Genomic DNA, 22750 nt, shown 5'->3' on the forward strand with positions numbered 1-22750 from the left:
AATCAGGTCTTGTGGCCAGTTCCAGTGGCTGAGCTCAGGACTTCTAAGAAGTTTTTTTTTATAGAAAATTAGAACTTTATACTAAGATAGATCTAATATGATTTCACAGTTTTTACAAATTGTCTTTATCATGATACTTCACCATCAGACTACATTTGTTTTGTTTTGTTTTTTTTTTTAAATTTAATCTGCCTAATAATTCTTACCAACTTTGGCTAAAAGAGTGGGTCTTGTATGAGTTCAAGGAGAAAACAAATTACACTGGTAGCCTGGGCAACATGGCAAAACCCCATCTCTACAAAAAATACAAAAATTAGCTGGGCATGGTGGTGTATGCCTGTAGTCCCATCTACTCAGGAATGGGAGGATGCTGCAATGGGAGGATCGCTTGAACCCAGGAGGTAGAGGCTGCAGTGAGCTGTGATCACACCACTGTAATCCAGCCTGGGCAACAGAGACCCTGTCTCAAAAAAAAATCATACTGGTAACAGTTTATCGGGAAAAAAAAAAAAAACAGAGATATACACAGTAGGGTTTAAAAGAGCCTCCTATAGACAAAGGTCAATGATCCATCTCACTGATTCACACCCCTGCCCTAGTAAATCCAATCATGAGTGCATAAGATGTAGTGCGCGTACTGCTGCTTAAGTTATAATCAGCATTTATGACCAGAGAAGACAGATGTAGAAAAATAAAGAACCTAAAGGTGACACATTGACAGATAATTCCCAACATACATAGATATTAAAGATGCTAGGTCTACAGAGAACACAAGTTGTTGAGGATCCTTGCTGAGGTGTATATGCTCAGAAGCAACGCTTTTTTTTCATTCAGGGCCATGGTGTGAGGGGTCATATCCTGTGAGTAGAAATTCCACTGCCAGAAATTCAATGTGTTACAGCTGCTAGTGCCAAAGAACATGAAAAGCGTGAGTGTTCTTGCTCTGAGACTAAACATTTAGGAAGTTCTATGCCTGAAAGTAACAAGGAAAGACCATGGTTGAGAAACATGTAACAAAAATTAAATGGACAGAATCAGAGTAAAAAAATCAATGTATTATGTCTAGAAAAGACAGAAAGACAAGGTTAGGAGATTTTTATCTCTCTACGGCCTTTCTTATCCAATATAACATAATTATTCTGTGTTAAAAAATGAAATCTTAAAGTTGGCTGGGCTTGAGAATTCTGTATGAGATAAACTGTGGTGGGGAAAATGTTGACAGCAAGTAAACAAATTATTGCACGGCTACCTGGTTGGCAGCAACAGTGATTTTCTCTACTTGGAAACAACATGCTTCTCAAAAGAAGACGTACAAATGGCAAACAGGTATATGAAAAGGTGCTCAACATTACTGATCATCAGAGAAAGCAAATCATAATTACAACAAGATATCATTTCACCCCAGTTAAAATGGCTTTTATCCAAAAGAAAGGCAATGACAAACACTGGCAAGGATATGGTGAAAGGGGAACTCTCAAACACTATTGGTGGGAATGTAAATTAGTACAACCACTATGGAGAACAGTACAGAGGTTCCTCAAAAAACTAAAAATAGAACTACCATATGATCCAACAATCCCACTGCTAGGTATATTCCCAAAAGGAAGGAAATCAGGATAACAAAGATACAGCTGTACTCACGTGTTTATTGCAGCACTATTCACAACAGCTAAGATTTGGAATCAACCAAAGTATCTATCAAAGATGAATGGATGAAGAAAACGTGGTACATATGCACAATGGAGTACTATTCAGCCATAAAAAAGAATGAGATCCTGTCACTTACAACAACATAGATGGAAAAAAGATATTAAGTGAAATAAGCCAGGCACAGAGAGACAAACTTCACATGTTCTCACTCATTTGTGGGAACTAAAAATTAAAATAATTGAACTCATAGAGATAGAGAGTAGAATGATGGTTACCAGAGTCTGGGAAGGACAGTGGTGGGGGTGTGGTCGGGAATGGGAATGGTTAATGGGTACAAAAAAAAACATTCGATATAATAAGTAAGATCTGGTATTTTATAGCACAACAGGGTGACTACAGTCAGCAATAATTTGTTATACATTCTAGAATAACTGAGGAAGTACAATTGGAATGTTTGTATCACAAAAAAAAATGATAAATGCTTGAGGTGATGGATATCCCATTTACCCTGATGTGATTATTATATGCGTACGCCTGTATCAAAATATCTCGCATAACCCATATATATACCTACCATGTACTCGTAAAAATTAAAAATAAAAAAATTACCAATAAGCACAAGAAAAGAGGCTCAATTATCACTAGTCATTAGGAGAAAAAGAAAACATGCTTCATTCCTTCTTTAGAATGCCCAAATATGACTCACACAGACAAACTTCCAACTACTTCATCATAGTGCCCCTCTATAGGTATGGAGAAACATCTAAAGTTTTGCTCTTGTTCAAGTGTCTAATGACTCAGTTGAAAAAAAACTCAGTTGCCTTCCATTAACAAAGTGTTAGTATTCCAGAACAACTGACAATAATGGCAACAAAAAAGAGATCTCAGTCCTCAGAGAGAAAGCTCTTCTTTTTTAATAATTGCCATTTTAAGATAATATGAAATATTAACTTTATTATCAATATAAAAACCCACTATAGAGGAAACATTATTACATACACTCATGGTAACCAGTGTTAATGTGATTAGAGTTTAAAAGTTTAAACTTAAAATATCACATAAACATCTTGCAAAACATTTAAAGAAGGATATAAAACTTCATGTTCATATAATATTGCTAAATCATTAAAACTGTAATAAAGTCATTACAAAACAAACGAGGCATAAATTTGTGCAATCCACTAAAAGTTATAGAGTTTAAATAAACAATTTAAAAAATATAGTAGAACTTCACCCTAAAATAGACCTTAATGTTTAAAGGATACCTCCTGATACACTGGAAGTTCTAGTTTCATGAAGCTCTTTTGGGAATAAAAGAACTGTCAACATCCAGGAAAACATGAGAGAGAAACCCAAATAAAAGGTTGGTTAACTTCTTCCCCCAAAACATTTTTTCCCCTTGGAAAGTCTATAAATTACTAAGCTATTGCAGAATGAACAAAAAGTTTAAGATGAGATTTTCCTATATTATACTTTAGCCTTAAATCTTCCGAAATAATATAGATAGATAGATAGATAGATAGATAGATAGATAGATAGATAGATAGATATTTAATTATTCATATTTACATAGTAAATATTTGGTGAATTGTATACTGGAAATAAGAAGCACAGTGCAATTTCATAGTAATAGTAAAATGCACTTCTGCTTTTAGAAGAACTACAGCTTTCCTGAGAGATTCAAGAATTCAGGGACATATAAGTTTGGGGTTCCTTTGGACTTTGGAGTTATACAAGTAATACCTGTTCATTACAGAATAATGAAGTAGATATAAGTAATCAACAGGAAGAAAAAAGATTAAATTACCCATAATCATATGGTCCTTAGGTAAATGTTTTTCCTCCTAGAGCTATTTTGGGCACATAAAATATATATTACTAAAAGGTTCACATGAAATACACCGTTTTTAAAAACCATATTTTAGCCGGGCATGGTGGATAACGCCTGTAATCCCAGCACTGTGAGAGGCCAAGGCAGGCAGATCATGAGGTCAAGAGATCGAGACCATCCTGGCCAACATGGTGAACGCTGTCTCTATTAAAAATACAAAAATTAGCTGGGCATGGTGGTGCAGGCCTGTAGTCCCAACTACTCGGGAGGCTGAGGCAGGAGAATCACTTCAACCCAGGAGGCAGATGTTGCAGTGAGCCAAGATCACGCCACTGCACTCCAGCCTGGCGACACAGCAAGGCTCCATCTCAAACAAACAAACAAACAAACAAAAATCGCATTTGCTTGTGTTTTGATGATAAATTACTAAAAGTGGAATTTCTAAGGCAAAGGGAATCAATCTACCTTGTTAAAGCTTCTGATACATATTGACAATTTGTCTTCCAGAAAGACTGTATGAATATAAATCTCCACCGGCTTAGAGGCAGGTGGGTGCACATAGCATTCAATCAATTTGCCTATTTTCTCTGGGCTTTCATTCAGTGTCATTCTTCTCTCTTGGAATGTCTTTTTCCTCTTATTTCTACCACGTGGTCTGCGGGAGTACAAGAAAAAAGTTATAATTCTCCTCATGACTACTAGCAGCACCAATTTTTGTCTCTATTCCTGCCCACATTATTTTCCTGGTGAGGACTAGACTATACCTCCCCATCACCCTCCACCACCACCAGTCCCTTCTGTACCTGCTAACTAGCTGCTTTCCAGAATAAGGAAAGACGGTGATATGTGTGCGAGAGTGGAGAAAAAGGGGGCGAAGTACTCGGCTTCATTTACAGAATAGAACCCCGGGGTAAAAAGGAATAGCTGTTGATAACTACAGTTATCAACATACTGTACTATGTGTAGAAGCTTAGTTTTTTCTCAGTCTAACTTCACCCCAGATTCTAGCATTAAACTGTCACTCCTAACTTTTGGAACAGTTACAAAATTTTTCCTTCTATATTTGCATGAGTATTTTAATAAAAGATTAGTCAAGGCTAAACTGAGCTACTAGCCAGATAAAATTTTAACTAAAAAATCTTCATGACTTTTGTTTGGCAGCTGGTGAACCACCTTTTACGCTCCTGAGAAAGAACTCAATGTATCAGAAAACATTTCAATACCATCAAATTATTATTCAATAGAGATTAGAATAAATTAGGGATTTGTCAGTCTCTTTAAATACATAGAACAAAAAAGTGTCACTAAAATGTAAAGCTCTTTCTAAGAAAACTTTAGAGATAAAAATCCAATTTACTTCCTCATTCACTGGATAGAGAATCTATGCCCCAGCAAAATCATCTGAAATGCGTAAGATGAGAAAGAAAATAAGCCGCAGAGTTCACATCTTCTCCTTCGAAATGTAATCTCTTCATATAGTGAATGTCATGCAGGGCTTGAAGTCAAAATGCTGTTTGCAGGACAATGTTAAATATTGGTATTTTAAATTCTATCATACAAACTATCATTTTAGATGAAATTCTGCAAGTTTAAATTGCTATGAATGTTCAGTTTATTTTAATTGAATATAAAATCATGATTACGACTACAAATATCTAAAGAACAAAACAGTTATAAAAGTAGATATTATCAGTTGCTTACAAGTTTTTTCCCTTGAATAACTGTTTTTTCCTTATTCATACATTTTATCTGCCTAATACTTGCTTGAAAATTAATGGTGGCTCTTTCTAGAATTTAAGGAAAAATTTGGAATGAAAAACCTGAAATTCCATCAGTTTTTTTCCCCTACAAACTGTGAAAAGACCACCATTATTCAATGTTGGCAGCATAACACCTCTGCCCAGTTCCAGGAAGGGTCACATGGAGCACATATTGAGAAATACGGGTTTATACCATGCTGAGCTCTACATGCTTCAAGATCCTGTAACCTTGGAGACCTAGAAGGAGCAGAAAGAAAGTGCACTCCTTTAGGGGATAAAAAACATTTAAATATATCTGGACCGAGAACATTAAAATATATTTGGATGTATTCACATATTTTCATAACAGGTATAAATCATAATTGAATTTCTGTGGTGAAAATTTAACCCAACTTTAGCAATAAAAAGATGCCTAGGCTAGAAAAGCATATATAATGTGAAGGGAATGCTTTCACTGTAATTGGTTCATACCATAATTTGGCATTTCATATAAGGTAGCTCAATACTATATTTACCTTCCTTTATCTCCTTAGCAAAAACAAAAGAGTTTACATATATTAAAGTATTCTGAATATATAACTATGAAATAGAAATATTTACATATGTGGCTGTTTAGAATTATCCTTAAGATATCCTTTTAGCTCTAAAACTTATGTGCTGCATCACCCCTGCATTATAATTGCAAAATATTAAAAAACTGCTGCTCAATTTATAATAAAAAGTAAACATTTAAAAATAAGATTAATACAATATTTTTCATCACCTTTAAAACTCTTCTTTAACATCTGACATACTGGGCATGATTAATGTTCAACTCCAGTAAAAAACATAATATATACTTGGTTTTAAACTTTATAAAGTGATTTTGGAACTAGAAATTTGGGATGGTAAAAGGAAACATATACACTTCAATTTTTCTCCTGAACTTCCATGCTTAAAAAAGAATTATGGTTTCATTCATTGCCTTCAGCATTTTGGAAATACATTTCCAAATATGTAACACTTAAAATATGTGAGGGATACAGGTGAGTTGCTAGTTAAAGACTATATTATCATTAGCAGAATTGCTGACTTAATAACATAGCTGGTCCAGATTAGTAAAGGAATCCCTGCCTAATATCAGTAATACGTTCCTGAAAATCAAATGGGTGGGAAAATATAATGGCAAGCCCATCTCCCATCACTTTAGATGGGAAAAATTACAATGTGGAATACATCATCTAAAACCCTCAACCAATTTCTTAAAACATAACTAAAACACAGTAGAAACGCCTACATATAAGTAGCAAACTATTATGTGAGCATGTTAAACTTGTTTCCTGATCACCAATTAGTATCGTTGTTAATCACTAGCTGCTCTGTAGCAGTAATAGGGTCTCCCTTGGTCCCAGCAGTATCCAAAATGCACAACATTTCTGATGACAGTGGGTATACCATTCAAAACGTTTCCTTATGACTCTGACAATCTATTAATTTCATTTAAAATTGAACTCCAGACTATTTCCAATCGTTTGAGTTTACAAAGACATAAATATAAATGTTTTCTTTTTTTTTTTTTTTTTTTTTTTTTTTTGAGACGGAGTCTCGCTCTGTCGCCCAGCCCAGGCTGGAGTGCAGTGGCGCGATCTCGGCTCACTGCAAGCTCCGCCTCCCGGGTTCACGCCATTCTCCTGCCTCAGCCTCCCGAGTAGCTGGGACTACAGGCGCCCACAACCGCGCCCGGCTAATTTTTTTGTAATTTTTAGTAGAGACGGGGTTTCACCGTGGTCTCGATCTCCTGACCTTGTGATCCGCCCGCCTCGGCCTCCCAAAGTGCTGGGATTACAGGCGTGAGCCACCGCGCCCGGCCGTAAATGTTTTCTATATAGACACAGACTGAAGAGCTTTCCTGAGATATACATATAAATACATTTCCATGAAGTTTGGGCATGAAAAACTAACAGGGGCTCTACCAAGAAAAGATCATCCAGGGAGATAGCATTACAAGCACATCTGTCAAACATCACTGCAGACATTTTCAGCTGCAAGTCACATAAACCTAGCTAAAAAGTGGCTTAAACTTTAATGGGAGAATTTATTAACTGACCTAAAAAGTCCAGAGGTAAACAGCTCCCAAGTTAGTTAATCCGTCAGTTCAACAATGTCATCATGGTTGCTTCCTCATTTTACTCTGCCATTTCAACGTGTTACCTCTGTCTCAAGGTAGCTCTCCTAAGCAAAGACGGCAATGATAGATAAAACATCATCAGGCATTTCACCCAGATCAAATAACTGCCACGGGAAGAGGTGGCTGGCTCTTCTGTCTGTATCTGTCCATGAGTCCCTCGGTTGATCTTCCTTCATGTCTGGTCAGAAATGTGATGGGTGCCCATTCCTAAGCCAGTCACCGGCAAGGTGAATTAGACCACCATGACTGGCTTAGGCAAATGAGCACTGACTTTCTGGGGCTCGGAATAAGGTTGACTCTCCTAAAATGCACAGTCAAGCAGAGGCAGGGAAGTAAAGGAAGCCCCTCTTCCCCAGAGTAAGGCAGGCTTACTCTGAATGCTTACTAATTTGCATTTATATAACTAAATAAAATAAGCATAATTTAAATCCAAGAAATAGATAAGTTTAAGAGTTATTTTCATTGGAGAAAATACCTGAATAGAAGTTATTACCAAGCTTTCTAACCAAATATTAAATGATTTACAAGTCATTACAAAACCTGTTAACAATATATGGACTGAGGATCAGCTTTTTGAAAGTCATGTGCTTACGGTTTTGTAAAATACGCAGCGGGTTAGATGTCCTTTAGGAGGTTACAACACAATTGGCAAGACATACAAAAATAAGGGCGTAAATAACATTACAAAACAATAATATAGGAGCTGCTACAAAATACCATGTGATTAAGAAGCAAATAAATGTAGAAGATTCACAACATGAGATCAAAAAGAGAGCTATCTAGAAACTGAGAAAGCCTTGAGACAGATTTCTTCTGAGCTCTTTACACTGAACAGGACACAGACAAAATGAAACAGGCTGGGCACTCTGCACAAGGAAACACTGGGCTGAGGGCAAGGGAGCGGAAAAACACCTTGGATTAGAATAATCAGTGAAAAGGCAAACCATGAGCAAATAATCACTACTAATTATAAGTAAGTTTTCCTTTTTAAGATAACAAGTAAAAAGGTTCTCCAATCACAGTTTAGGATCTGTACATCTCCATTATCATTTGCCTATTTTCATTCTCTAATTTTTATGTAGTTGTTCAGTCATTCTAGTTTCTGAAGCCAAACTAGTAAAAGTACCTAATGAGATATGTCCCACCTGACAACAACTCTCCCACCTTTACCATTAAGATAAAAATATCCTAAGATATCACAGCCCAAGTAGCTAGTCAACCAATGCAACATCTAGAAAAGTAATTCTTAATATTTTGGGGGTTACAGATCTTTGAGAATCTGATGTAATGCAGGGAATGTTCTCCCCCCAAAAATACAAACCTAAAATTTTACATGTAGTGTCAGAAGTTTCCAGACCACTCCATGCAGCCCTCCAAACTCATCATGGGTTAAGAAGCCCTAACATAGCAACAGCAACAGGGACAATGGCTGCTTATCTCAGTTATCAACTTCTTCAAGCCATCCATCAACAAACAATCTTAGGGGTTACAGTTTTCCTTTGGTGCTGCCAAGCATATTTTCAGCTGATGCATCAGGAAATGATGGATGCCAGAAATAAAAATAAGCCATTCCATAAGTTTACAGCTTAGTTTTTTGACTTAGAATGCTTAAAATTTTCAGAGCAATTACTCCTTTAAGTCAGTAACACTACAGTGTAAACCCTGAATATCATGTATTTAATACTTATGAAAAATATGTGTGTATGTATAGTCATAAAAGTATGTATCATTTTTTATGGAAATAACAGTTGTAGGAAGTGAATCCTTTTCAAATTTAACTGATAACCAGAGTTTGGCAGCAATTCTCCTTAATAATGTTGTGCTAGTTAATGCACACTTTAAACACTTCAGCTTTTAGTGGGCGTGAATAGACCTTCTGGTGGACTGATCATATAAGCATAGATTGGCCTTCCAGTCTGAGATGAGGGAAGGCCTATATGTGGCCCTGGCAGGGTGCACACCATTCCTTTGCCTACAACATACATCATTAGTGATCCCCAAATTCTTTCCAGCTAAACTAAATGCTACCTCAGAATCATTCTCCCAAGCATTTCACTGAACTGCTCAGGGTCAGCAAGAGAATTAAAACTTCTTTGTACTCCCTTTTGTCAGTGCAGATCTGTGTACAGTTTCTTTTTGCTTCATCTCCTCCAACAATGTAATGAAGACATCATGATATCATTAACATTTCACACAAAAGGAGAAAGAGGCTGAAATGGTAAGTAGCCTGCTCAAAATCACACAGCAAGTAAATGACAGAACTTAAATAGAATCCAAATACTATTATTTCCAGTTCACTACCTGTATTACTTAGGGCTTGGTTCATCTGCAAATGACATAATAAAATAGTTGCTCAAACAGAACAGAACTTTGTGTCTCACATAAAGGAAGTTCAAAGGAAAGTCCAAAGGACTGGTATGGCAACTTCACAACTCTTTGACTTCTCTTCAGCTATCCTCACAACGTACCCTAGTTCTCATGATCTTAGATGGTGGCTAAAATTCTACATAATCATCATATCCACATTCCAGGATAAGGGCAGTGGGGGCAGGGGAGAGGAGTAAGGAAGGTACACAGCAGTGTGTTTTTAAAAGATTCCCTAGAATCTGCAACACAACATTTCTTCTTACATTCCATTGGCCAGAGACTTCATCATAATGTTCACACCTAACTGGAAAATGGTCACATGGCAAGATAATGGGGGAAACAGATATTGAGGGACTAGTGGTGTCTGCCCCATATCACAATGAAGCTAAAGAAGATTTAAAAGGTTAAATTCTCAGGTGTTCAGAAAAATAACTTGCAGCATGATGGTTCTGGAAAGTTTATTAATTTGTTGTTGTTGTTGTTGTTTCTCTGACTTACTCTGTCAACCTGGTATGAGTATATGTGCATGCTTTCTCAGTGATGCATTCAGGACATGATGCTGCAATTAGTTTTTTCATTAAAAGAGAATTCTCAATCTTGATGAAACTATAAAAATTACCTCCATTTTTAAAAAACTGTCAATAAATTTCTGATAAAAAAATACAAAAAAACAAAACGCATAACTTTACTGCTTTAAAATGGTCTGATAGTTCCTCACTGCCAATGGGATAACATTTGAACATTTGAGAAGACCACACAAGGCCCACAAACCATGTTTCTGGACACACTTCCCAATAGTGGCCCTGATACACCCTCTCTATTCAGCCAAGAATACTAGACCTGCCTATGTATCAGATTCTTCTGAAGCTATATAACTTTACACAATCCGCCCCACCACCTAGAATGGTTTTGCTCCTCTACCAATACCGTATAAAAATAATTATTCCAGCAATTCTCAGACATCAGTATACATAAAAATACTGTAGAGTAAAACAGTCAACTCCTCCCAAGTAGTTATACTAAATGCATTGCTTGTTTAAAACGCTGATTCTCTGGCTATAGCTCCGAAGATTCTGTTTCACTAGGTGTGGGTGAGGCCCAGAAATCTGGAGCATCCCTACCAAGCAGCAGAGCAACTGGGACAGAGAAAGTGCTCCAGAATGTTCACTTACCTATTACTACAATCAAAAAAAGATATCACACTAATTTACCACATTCTTCTTACTTATTTTATGAGATACTGTTCTTCCAAGGTAAGACCGTAATTCTATCATGATATAACGAAAGAAGAAAACAATTTTTTTTTTCAGAGCAGGAGTGAAAGTTTATTAAAAAGCTTTAAAACAGTAAGGAAAGGAAAGAAAAGAAGAAAAGTACAACTTGAAAGAGGGTCAGGTAGGCAACTTGAGAAACCAAGTGGGCCAACACTTAAATTTTTTAGAAATTCACATTTATAAAGATTCATGTGGCCGGGCATGGTGGCTCACACCTGTAATCCCAGCACTTTGGGAGCCTGAGGCGGGCGGATCATGAAGTCAGGATATGGAGACCATCCTGGTCAACATGGTGAAACCCTGTCTCTACTAAAAATACAAAACTTAGCTGGGCGTGGTGGCGGGAACCTGTAGTCCCAGCTACTCGGAAGGCTGAGGTAGGAGAATTGCTTGAACACGGGAGGCGGAGGTTGCAGTGAGCTGAGATGGCGCCACTACACTCCAGCCTTGAGACAGAGCAAGACTCTGTCTCAAAAACAAACAAAAAAAAGATTAATGTGTAAGTCCAATAATAATTCTTCCCTTCATAACATGCATTGGTTACACACAATGAATAAAAAAACAGATGTTCAATATGATAATTACTTAAGTATAAAAGAATATTGTAGTAGTAAGATTACCAGAAAGACATTCAGGTCTTCCAACCCTATATGAATTATTCATACAAGGTAGAATATTCATACTGTACATTTTACTTACAGTCTCATCCTCATTATTTATATCCTCAATATAATGAAATAATAAACTTTAAGTAAATATGAAAGCCACTCATCATAATTTTCGAGTTAAATCTGACAAGATGTGAAGTTATAGCATTAGTAAAGCCTGTAAGGAAACAGTAGGAGAAATTCCATTTACATAATATGGTGTGCATACTTAAAATGTTTTCCCTACAGATATTGTACGGAATCAGCACCCTTCAAGGAAATAGTACCACAGTAAAACAGTCAACTTCCCCCAAATAGCTGTATTAAAATATGGCTGCTTGAATGCTTTAGTCTGATTTTTAAAAAGTACCTCAGATGTTGGTTTGAAAAGTTTACAGGTGTTAAACTGTCAAATACTTTCACATAAATTCATAGTTGTACTATGGCTAAAGACAGACAGAGTCATAGATCACCTGGAATTCACATTGTATAATTAATTTAATAAAACGCTTCCCAGTTGTTCCACTGATTTTTCAAAAAACATCTAAGGTTTCAAAAATGGTCACCCTCTGTATCCATGAGTTCCTCATGGGTGGATTCAACCAACAGTAGATCAAACATATTCAGGAAAAAAAAAATTGCTTGTGGTTGCCAAGCGCGGTGGCTCAGGCCAGTATTCCCAACACTTTGGGAGGCTAAGCAGGGTGGATCACTTGAGGCCAGGAGTTCAAGACCAGCCTGGCCAACATGGTGAAACCCCATCTCTACTAAAAATACAAAAAAAAAAAAAAAATTAGCCGGGAATGGTGGCACACGCCTGTAATCCCAGCTACTTGGGAGTCTAAGGCATGAGAATCGCTTGAAGGTGGGAGGCAGAGGTTGCAGTGAGCCAAGATCGTGCCACTGCACTCCAGCCTGGGTGACGGAGTGAGACACTGTCTCAAAAAAAAAAAAAAAAAATTGCATCTGTACTAAACTTTTCTTGTCACTATTCCTCAAACAATACAGTAAAACAACTGTTTACATAGCATTTACATTGTATTAGGTGTTTTAAGTAATCTAGGGATGATTTAAAGTATATGGGAGGATGTATGTAGGTCATTTGCAAAAACCATGCTCTTTTATATCAGAGGCTTGAGCGTCCATGGATTTTGTTATGAGCGGGAGTCCTGAACCAATTTCCCACAGATACCAAGGGAAAACTGTATATTACTCATAGAAAATGAATTTCGGCTGGAAGCAGTGGCTCATGCCTATAATCCCAGCACTTTGGGAGGCCGAGGCAGGCAGATCACCTGAGGTCAGGAGCTTGAGACTGGCCTGGCCAACGTGGTGAAACCCCGTCTCTACTCAAAACACAAAAATTAGCCAGGCGTGGTGGCGGGTGCCTGTAATCCCAGCTACTTGGGAGGCTGAGGCAGGAGAATCACTTGAACCCAGGAAGCAGAGGTTGCAGTGAGCAGAGACAGCGCCATTGCACTCCAGCCTGGGCAACAAGAACAAAAAGTCTGTCTTAAAAAAACAAAACAAAACAAAACAAATTTCATTTCATAGGATTATGTATGAAGCTTTATGCTCTTTTTCTATTTAATGATTTAATATCTTGAAGGAAATGTAATTACCCAGAAATTCTGTGGTTTTATTTGCTTTTTGTTTGTCTATGGCTCAACTAAAAAAGAAACTGTAACTTTGTTTTATGAAGTCTTTTTCAAAGTATCTTAACGTATTATTGGATTATGTACAATTATTAGAGTGAACTATAGTGCTTCTCAGCCTTGCATGAATTCTAGAATCATCTGGAGAACTCTGGGGGGAAAAAAATCAATACCTGGGGCTAATCCCAGGACCATTTAATCAGAATCTAGCAATGGGTCCCAGCACCAGTATTTTTCTCTAAGTATCCCCTAATGCACAGGAGGGTTAGAATCACAGAGTTAGAGAGATAGATCCCTAATTTACATTTGAGTCAACTAAGTCCACTGAGCCCCAGAAAAAAATGAATGACTTTCCCACAATTAATCGTGCCAAACAGAAGGCTCAGTTCTGCCTCTCAGTAGAGCTGGCACCTTTGCTATTCCTTCATGCAATTGCCTTTCACTGTACATTCAAAGAGTTAAGGAAGGGTGGTGCACCCCACATGGGGACGGCGTAACCTAACTTTTTCACCTCCGTAAAACTGAAACTGAAACACTGCTAGATTAACAGGTAAACCAGAATCAAGTAACAGTGAATGAAAATACTGTTAATTCTATCCATTAGACACAGAACGCCACATTTCTTAATAGAAAAACAAGCATCTACATAATGAGTTAGTTGAAACATCCTGGCATACTTGCTTTACAATTTAAAGGTCAAAAGTAAAAACACAAAAATTGCTAAGTAAATTAAATGTAAATTGAGTTTTTCTGGATATCCTGATACATGGGTAAGGAGACAGTGATAGGGTAAGTTGCTTTTTAATCCATGAACACTCTAATTTTTTAAAGATCTGGTATACATTTTTATAAGAACAGGGAATAAAAATAGGAAGCACATGTTGAAAACTGGTTTAGTTTTTGTCACTGTTTTAATTAAAGCCTTTGACCCTAGACAGAATCAAAGTGACTTACTGTCCCTCATTCCTTAGAATGGAAATGTTTATGTACACAGCTAAATTTCGACTTTTAAATAAAGGAAACAACACAGCGATGAAGAGACTACCTTTAAAAGTTCTATATAAAAATGTGATAGTTTAACTGAAGTATGTACATGTGGTTTGATTCCCAGAATGAGGAATTCAGGAGGAGATAATCTTAAAAATAACTCACTTCTTTTCAAAATCTGATTGATCATTTAGACTGGAGAACAGAAGGTGAGACTAAATTACATAAATATCTTTAAAGTATTTTAAAAGGTGAAATCCAAGCTGCTGTGAATTATTAAATTCTGGTTCTACATTCAGCGAGTGTTACAAAATAATTAGCTTAATGGAAACTAGAAGTTCTTATGCCCTACTTTAAGAAGCACCTGCATATTCTGAAAACCATGATGCATTTCAGTTGTACTGTAACCCAATTCCTTTAATCTCTATGACAGTGTTTGCCCAATTTCATTCTGCCTGTTTCAAAGTTAATTTAATATTTGGTCAACAATATTAGTGAACCAACAACAATATCTAAATTGTTCCTTTTCATTTATATCCTATTATTTTTTGTTATTTTTCCTTGTTTTTGCTATAACATAATAAGCTAATTCATGCTTTTGTCTTAGTTTTGGAAGCAATTATATCCTAACATTTATGCAATACCCCTTTTCCTTACTTAAAATAACTATGAGCTTGCTACTACAGTAGTAAATTTGTAATCAATTTAAAGATAATGTCTTAAAAGTACAATTAAACATGTCATAACAGAAGAAAACCCTGGTAATTACAAATAGTGCCATGCTTGTAGGATTTTTAAACAGTAGTATAAGACTATGAAAAATCGCCACCCAGTGATGCAAATGAAAACTGCAATTTGTTTTTGTGTAAAATGAGTACCCTGGAGGATTACTTCAACTTCATTACTGAATGAAGGAATAGCTATTACCTTCTTACGTGAATAGGAACTGGTTACAAGGGAAAGGATGTTTTTCTACAAGAATTTTTTTCCCTTATTCTTATTCAGCACACTCAACATTTTACAAAGGCTAAAAGCTTTGGAAATCTTAATGGGGAGAAAGGTTTTCCGTCCAAATGTGAGCTAACTGTATATGAACAGCCCAGATATTCCTATTGCCAAAACAAGTGTCTAGACTCTGCCCAGACCTGAATTTCAAGTCATGATGTGTTGATTCCATCAACTCTGCAATGCCATCTAATAATTGTGACCTAAAACCTATTTGTGTTAAGCAGAAATGCTTGCCTAGGGGAAAAGGTATTATCAAGTGGAAAAAAAATAGATAATTTATAGCTTAAACAACATAATTTGCTCTGATCTTTCTAGAAACGGGTTATAAGGGCCACATAAGGAGATAATCTAACAAATTCTGTAGCGTCCATATTGATAAAAAGTTGTTGCTACAAATATAATCATGTTTATAAGTCTTTACTTAGTTGTATCATTCAGACATCAAGAAACACACAAACCAACAAAATATATTTATTTTTCTGTAATGTACCTATTGCACACGATGCCACAAAAAAAGTTATGTGGATATATGCTGACCACAACATATGTGTATGCAACTAAAAAACTATCAGAACTAATAAATAAATTCAGTAAGGTTACAGGATACAAAAATCACATACAAAAATCAATAGCATTTTTATACACCAACAGCAAACAATTTGAAAAAGAAACCAAGAAAGTCATCCCATTTATAAAGCTACCAGTAAAATAAAATACTTAGGAATAAATTTAACCAAAGTGAAAGATCTCTAAAATAAAAATTATAAAATACTGATGAAAAAACCAAAGAGAACACACACACACACACACAAAATGGAAAGATACTCCATGTTTATGGATTGGAAGAATTGGTATTGCTAAAATGTCCATACTACCCAAAACAATCTACAGATTCAATGCAATCACTATCTAAATACCAAGGACATTCTTCACAGAAATATAAAAAACAATCCTAACATTTATACAGAACCACAAAAGACCCAGAAAAGTCAAAACCGTTCTGAGCAAAAACAACAAAATTAGAGGAATCACACTACCTGACTTCAAATTATACTAAAAAGGTATAGTAACTAAAATAGCACAATAACGGCATAAAAACAGACACATGGACCGATGGAACCAAATACAGAACCCAGGAATAAATTCACACATTTACAATGAACTCATTTTCAGCAAAGGTGCCAAGGACGTACATTGGGAAAAGGAAGTCTCTTGAATCAGTGGTGCTGGGAAAACTGGATATCTATATGCAGAAGAATGAAACTAGACCCCTATCTCTTGCCACATACAAAAATCAAATCAAAATGGATAAAATACTTAAATCTAAGACACGAAACTACTAGAAGAAAGCATTGGGCAAACGCTACAGGACAGTAATCTGAACAAAGATTTCTTGAGTAGTACCCCACAAGCACAGGCAACCAAATCAAAAATGGACAAATGGGATTACAAAGGCTTCTGCACAACAAAGGAAACAATCAACAGTGAAGAGACAACCCATAAAATGGCAGAAAATATTTGCAAACTACTCATCTGACAATGGATTAATAATCAGTATATATAAGGAACTCAAACAACTCAATAGGAAAAAATAAAATAATCCAATTTTAAAATGGGCAGGCCAGGCATAGCAGCTCACGCCTGTACTCCCAGCACTTTGGGAGGCTGAGCCAGGAAGATGGCTTGAGCCTAAGAGTTCGAAAGTAGCCTGGGTAACATAGCGAGATACTATCTCTTAAAAATATATACATATATATTAATAAATTAAATATATATAAATATATATTTATTAGTTAAAATTAAATACTATTAAATAATATATAAATATATATATTTACATATATATCTGAATAGATATTTCTCAAGTCATACAAAATGACCAATAGGTATATGAAAAAAATGTTCAATATTATTGATCATCAGAGAAATGCACATCAAAATCAAAATGAGATATCTCAACCCAGTTAAAATGACTTTTATCCAAAGATAAGCAATAACAAATGCTGGCAACCATGTGTAGAAAAGGGACCGCATACCCTGGTGGCAGGAATGTAAATTAGTACAGCCACTATGAAGAACATTATGAAGATTCCTCAAAGAACTAAAAACAGAACTACTATATGATCCAGCAATTCTATTGCTGGGTACATACCCAAAAGAAGAAATCAGCATATCAAAGAGATGTCTACATTCCCATGTTTATTGCAGTACTATTCACAATAGCCAAGTTTTAGAATCAACCTAAGTGTCCGTATCAACAGATGAATGGATAAAGAAAATGTGGTACATATACACAATGGAATACTATTTAGCCATAAAGAAAAGAATTAAATCCTATCCTTTGCAACAACATAGATGGTACTAGAGGAGATCATGTTGAGTGAAATAAACAAGGCACAAAAAGATAATTTCACATGTTCTCACTCATATGTGGGAGCTTAGTTTTTTTTTAATTGTACTCATAGAGATAGAAAATAGAATGATGGTTACCAGAGATTAGGAAGGGTAGCAAGAAGAGGGAAATAAAATGGGGATGGATAGTGGGTACAAAAATACAGTTAGATAGAAGGAATAAGATCTAGTATTTGGTAGCACAATAGGGTGATTATAGTTAACAATAATTTATTGTATATTTTTAAATAACTAAAAGAGTGGAAACGGAATGTTGCTAGCACAAAGAAATAATTGCTTGAAGTGATGGATATCCCAATTACCCTGATTTGATCACTACACATTATATGCCTGCATCAAACCATCACATGTACCCTGTAAATATATACAACTATTATCTACCCATAATGACTAAAAATAAAAAATTTAAAACAAAATAGATGTGTGCAAGTATGTGTCCATGTTAATAAAAGCATTAAAAGAATTTTCTATTTACCATGTGACCTACTTGACTTTTTCCAGAATATTTTTATACAGTATGCTCTGAGACTAAAGAAGATATTATGTATATCAGTATAGAATTAAATGATAAAAAGAGCAACCTAGCAGAGCAAATCAATTTTTTAAAAAAGAGTTTACCAGATAATTAACTATAACTTTAAAGACAATTAACTACATTCCTAATAATCTGTCAGGATCTTTATCTGTCAATTCAGCTAAGTTATTCACCACTGAAGGATATTTTCACTAATTAAACCATATATACCATCTTCTGATTTCAACTTCATTAAGGAATTTTCTGAAATATTTTAAAATATTTTAAAAATATTTAAACTATTAGATAGTAAAAAGTTTGGGTTAGCCAAAATAAAAGCCAAACTTTATGAACAGTAATACAACAACCAACCTTCTTTTATTAAAACAAATAAAAAACAGTACTTTCTCTTTTCAATTGTAGGGAATACAATTTTTTAAAAAAACAAAGAGGTTAGGATGTCAATAATGTCTTAGAATTAAAACTGATGATATAACATTTTTTTACAAAAAGATGGATAATTTAGTGGTTTAGAGGATAGGCTCTGAAGTCAGATTGCCTGGGCTAATTCCAGATTTGCTACATACTAGCTGGAGAAACTGGGAAACATGAAATCCTAGCCTGTGTATGGTGATATAATAGTACTACCTCACTCACAGGGTTGTTCTAAGCATTTTACACACATTAACTCATTTAATCCCCTCAATAACTTTGTGGGGTAGGTACTGATATCGTGCTCATTTTCTAGATATGCTAAGTGGTACTGGGAAGGGTAAATAACTTGCCAAAGGTAGAAAGTAAGTTGTGGAGTAGCTGTGGAGCCTCTGAGATGCTCCTGTGGAAGAAGAGGATGAGTGATGAAAAGAGAAAGAAGACAGAGGAAGTAAGAGCTGAGAGGTGATGCTGACTGATACCATCAAAACTTCAGGAGAGTAATGACATACACAGAAAACTATGTACAGAGGACTTTTATGAAAATGGTTAAGGGGTGGAGCTTTGCACCTGGGGGGAAATGAGGCTAAACAGAGAAAAGCGTCAGCAGACAGAGGAGATGAAGGGCAAAGAGGCATCAGCCAACATCTGGGGGACCTGTCTTCTTTGGGTCATTTGAATGAGGTGCAGCAGTAGCTGCACTGCAAATTAAATTGCTATCCTGGAACTACGACGGAAATGATTCTTCACCATGGCTGTCCAACGGCTGGACGTATGGTGCTGGGTACAACACCAATCATGCTAGTCCAAGGTGGTCCTGGGAAAACTCCCTCAGATGGAGCAGCTGGTACCGAGAGCATATTAGAGTAATTAGGTCCTGGAAATTCCTTCTTAAAATATGAAATTTGGAAGTTTGTGTGCCTTCTGAGACTCAGTTAAAGAACGACTACTTCTTAAACTAGTCTTTCCTGGAAAGGGAAAGGAGGTCCACAGTAGATAATACCCTGAGGCAGAAGGCCCTGGAAACCGGGCTTCTACTGAGGCAGCTACAAGACATGCAATGGAACGTCTCAACAGGACTACATGCTACCAGAAATTGGAGGAGATCTTAGCAGCACCAGGAGCCACTGCAGTGGTGGTTAAAATTGCGCGGTGGCTCACGCCTGTAATCCCAGCACTTTGGGAGGCCGAGGCGGGCGGATCACAAGGTCAGGAGATCGAGACCACGGTGAAACCCCGTCTCTACTAAAAACACAAAAAATTAGCCGGGTGCGGTTGTGGGCGCCTGTAGTCCCAGCTACTCGGGAGGCTGAGGCAGGAGAATGGCGTGAACCCGGGAGGCGGAGCTTGCAGTGAGCCGAGATCGCGCCACTGCACTCCAGCCTGGGCTGGGCGACAGAGCGAGACTCCGTCTCAAAAAAAAAAAAAAAAAGAAAAAGAAAAAAAAGAAATCCTACAAAGTGGCAGAGAAGTAGGGATGAAGAAGATGAATAAAAAGTTTAAGGTCCAGCATTAGGAATTGTATTTGCTTTCAAAGATGCCAGCACACCCAACTTACATCCTTTAAGTGGCTATTTGATAACAAAAAGAATAATGTCAATTTCTAATCATAAAGACAACAGAAAAGAGGCTGGATGTGGTGGCTCATGCCTGTAATCCCAACACTTTGGGAGGCTGAGGCAGGAAGACTGCTTGAGGCCAGGAGTTCAAGACCAGCCTAGGCAACATGGCAAGACCTATCTCTATTTTCTTTAAAAATAATGTTTTTAAAAAATGTAATACATATATAATAAAAACAACAGAAAAAAGCAGAGTTCCCTGTATATGTGTTAACACTTCAGAGGTATTTTAAAATCAGGAATATACAACAGAGTGGAAAACAAGAGTTTTTTGGGAAAATTTCTGAGAGAAGAATTTATTATGAAACTCCTGAAAAACAGAACTTCATAGGAGGCCTGATGTAACCCTGAAGTTTTCTGTCAACGAGGCTAATTCAAGAAGTGTGAAAAAAGTAACACTGGCAGCTTTCAAGGAACTAAAATCCGGGTTGACAGAGTCAGTTCTGACTTGGAAGCCAAGGCATAAATTCCTGACACACTAAGAAGGAAGGGTCAGATTAGCAATCAAGTCCGCTGTACCCCACCTTATCCCAGTCAGAAGGCTACCCAGAAAAATCATCAGCCCTGGTCAAAGACTAAGCCCCACTGTTTTACCTCAGGTATAAGGGATGTGGTCTGATGAAAACAATTCTGACATTCCCAGCTACTGCCCCTGTCCCTGGATATATAAGACAGGTTCTGAAAAACAACAGGCCTGCCAGAACATGGCTGTAGAAACCATGGAAAATTCTATAGTAAAGTTTATCCACGAGAAAAACTCCATTCTGGTCTCCCAGAGATTACCCTTAAATCTAAGGGAAACGTTCCTTATTTCTGAAAGCCTACAGAGCATTGGCTGATGCTAGCAGATGTCAGTCTGACAGGGCCAAGTAAGAGGTAGGAAACCAGTATCTGGAAAGGGAGACCCAGGGAAACATTCCAGGGAGTGAAGACTTATGAGTTGATGCAAATCTTCTCAGAGAAGGAGCAGGAATTTGGTGGAAGGAGGTCCAGCATGGAAGAGGATGAGAACCACAAGGAAACGCTGGGTTTGACTATTCCACACCATTTTGGAAAGAGAATTTCTGGGAAGAGCATACAAAGATGTTGTGCAAAACTTTTCCTCAGAGGAAGAAATGTGACATGACATGGAGGAAATTTTACTTTTCAGAATTCCCCTGGTGAAGAATACTGTATCTGATTGTAAGAAATATTTTTTAAAGACACTAAAATCTTTAAAATTTGCAGGTATTAAGTTTATAATAGAAAATAGTCTTAAAGAGGAAACACTATTCAACATACTTAGATTTTAAAGTCTACTTCATTCGGCAAATATTTATTAGATGCCTAATTTAATTTCAGATGCTAATTTATGAAACAAGGTTAGTACTATTTATAAGACAGAACTTGAATTCATCAAGGATTCTTGAAGACTTTAGATTTTCCACAGTTAAAAGAAGGGGAAAAAAGAAGTGATTTTACAAATTTAATTTGGAGTACACAGCCAAACCAACATGTAAGAAAAATCTCTCTTGATGACGCTATTCCAAGTAATTGATGACCTTTATCTTTACAGATTTTACTTTTTAAAAATTAAACACATAAATTAATTCTGAAATTATAAGAAATGATTTAAAATCAATCATATAATTTTCAAGTAATTTTTTAAAGAAAACATAATTTAATTATTTTGTTTCATAAAAAGACTCACCTAAAAGGACGAATCCATCTGCTTCTGTCTCTGGTACTGAGGGCTTTTTAGATTCTGGAGGCTTTCTGAAGAAGTGAAACATTGCTGCTGTTGCTCCTGCTGCTGCTGCTGCTGCTACCTGAAATAGAAACATTACACAATGTCACATTCGGATGCAACTGTAAAACTCTTACCCTTTTTAGCAAAAAATTAAGCACAAATATATCACAAAAGTTAATTTTAGGAATTCTATGGACAGACGTAAAACCATGAACCTTCTCTAGATGTCAGCAGACAAAGCTAGAAAATGATCTTCCAGTTTAAACTCCGGTATCCGTTGAAGATCACAGTACAACCTCTCTCAATTTCTGAAGATTCAGAAAATAGCCCAGGAAATTCCTAAATACAAAACTCAAATCAACAGATAACACAAGAATCTGGAAGGATCTTGCTAACCATAAAACAGATACTGGTTTGGGTAATAGAAAAAACAAAAAACAAACAAACAAAAAAACTGTCCAGGTTTCTTGTCATGCTGTAACTACCTTAAGCCTCATAAAACTAAGGCCACCTGAAAAAAAGAAAACATTTCAAACATCCCCTACTGATGGTCTAATTTAGACACTCAAGCACTGTACCTTTATTAGTCCATTCTCACACTGTTATGAAGAAATATCCTCGACTGAGTGATTTATAAAGAAAAGAGATTTAATTGACTCACAGTTCCGCATGGCTGGGGAGGCCTCAGGAAACTTAAA

The 22750-nt window shown here is 36.4% G+C and overlaps 1 protein-coding gene and 1 long non-coding RNA gene across 17 annotated transcripts in view; both read right to left on the reverse strand.

Annotated features, from left to right (window-relative positions):
- UMAD1 (UBAP1-MVB12-associated (UMA) domain containing 1) overlaps positions 1-22750 on the reverse strand; it is a 311931-nt gene that overhangs the window by 258925 nt on the left and 30256 nt on the right. For all 16 annotated transcript variants that reach the window (XM_074035453.1, XM_074035454.1, XM_015447705.3 and 13 more), the window contains one exon: positions 22014-22131. In XM_074035453.1, the coding sequence (XP_073891554.1) occupies positions 22014-22095 (82 nt within the window). In that variant the 5' untranslated portion in view covers positions 22096-22131. The remainder of the gene's footprint in view (positions 1-22013; positions 22132-22750) is intronic.
- Positions 4110-7456, reverse strand: LOC141409890 (uncharacterized). Its single transcript, XR_012432639.1, has 3 exons — positions 7328-7456; positions 5435-5478; positions 4110-4136 (listed from the first exon to the last, which is right to left on the reverse strand). It is a non-coding gene; the product is annotated as an uncharacterized lncRNA (long non-coding RNA).

This window comes from Macaca fascicularis, chromosome 3 (genome assembly GCF_037993035.2).
Source record: "Macaca fascicularis isolate 582-1 chromosome 3, T2T-MFA8v1.1".
NCBI classification, from domain to species: domain Eukaryota; kingdom Metazoa; phylum Chordata; class Mammalia; order Primates; family Cercopithecidae; genus Macaca; species Macaca fascicularis.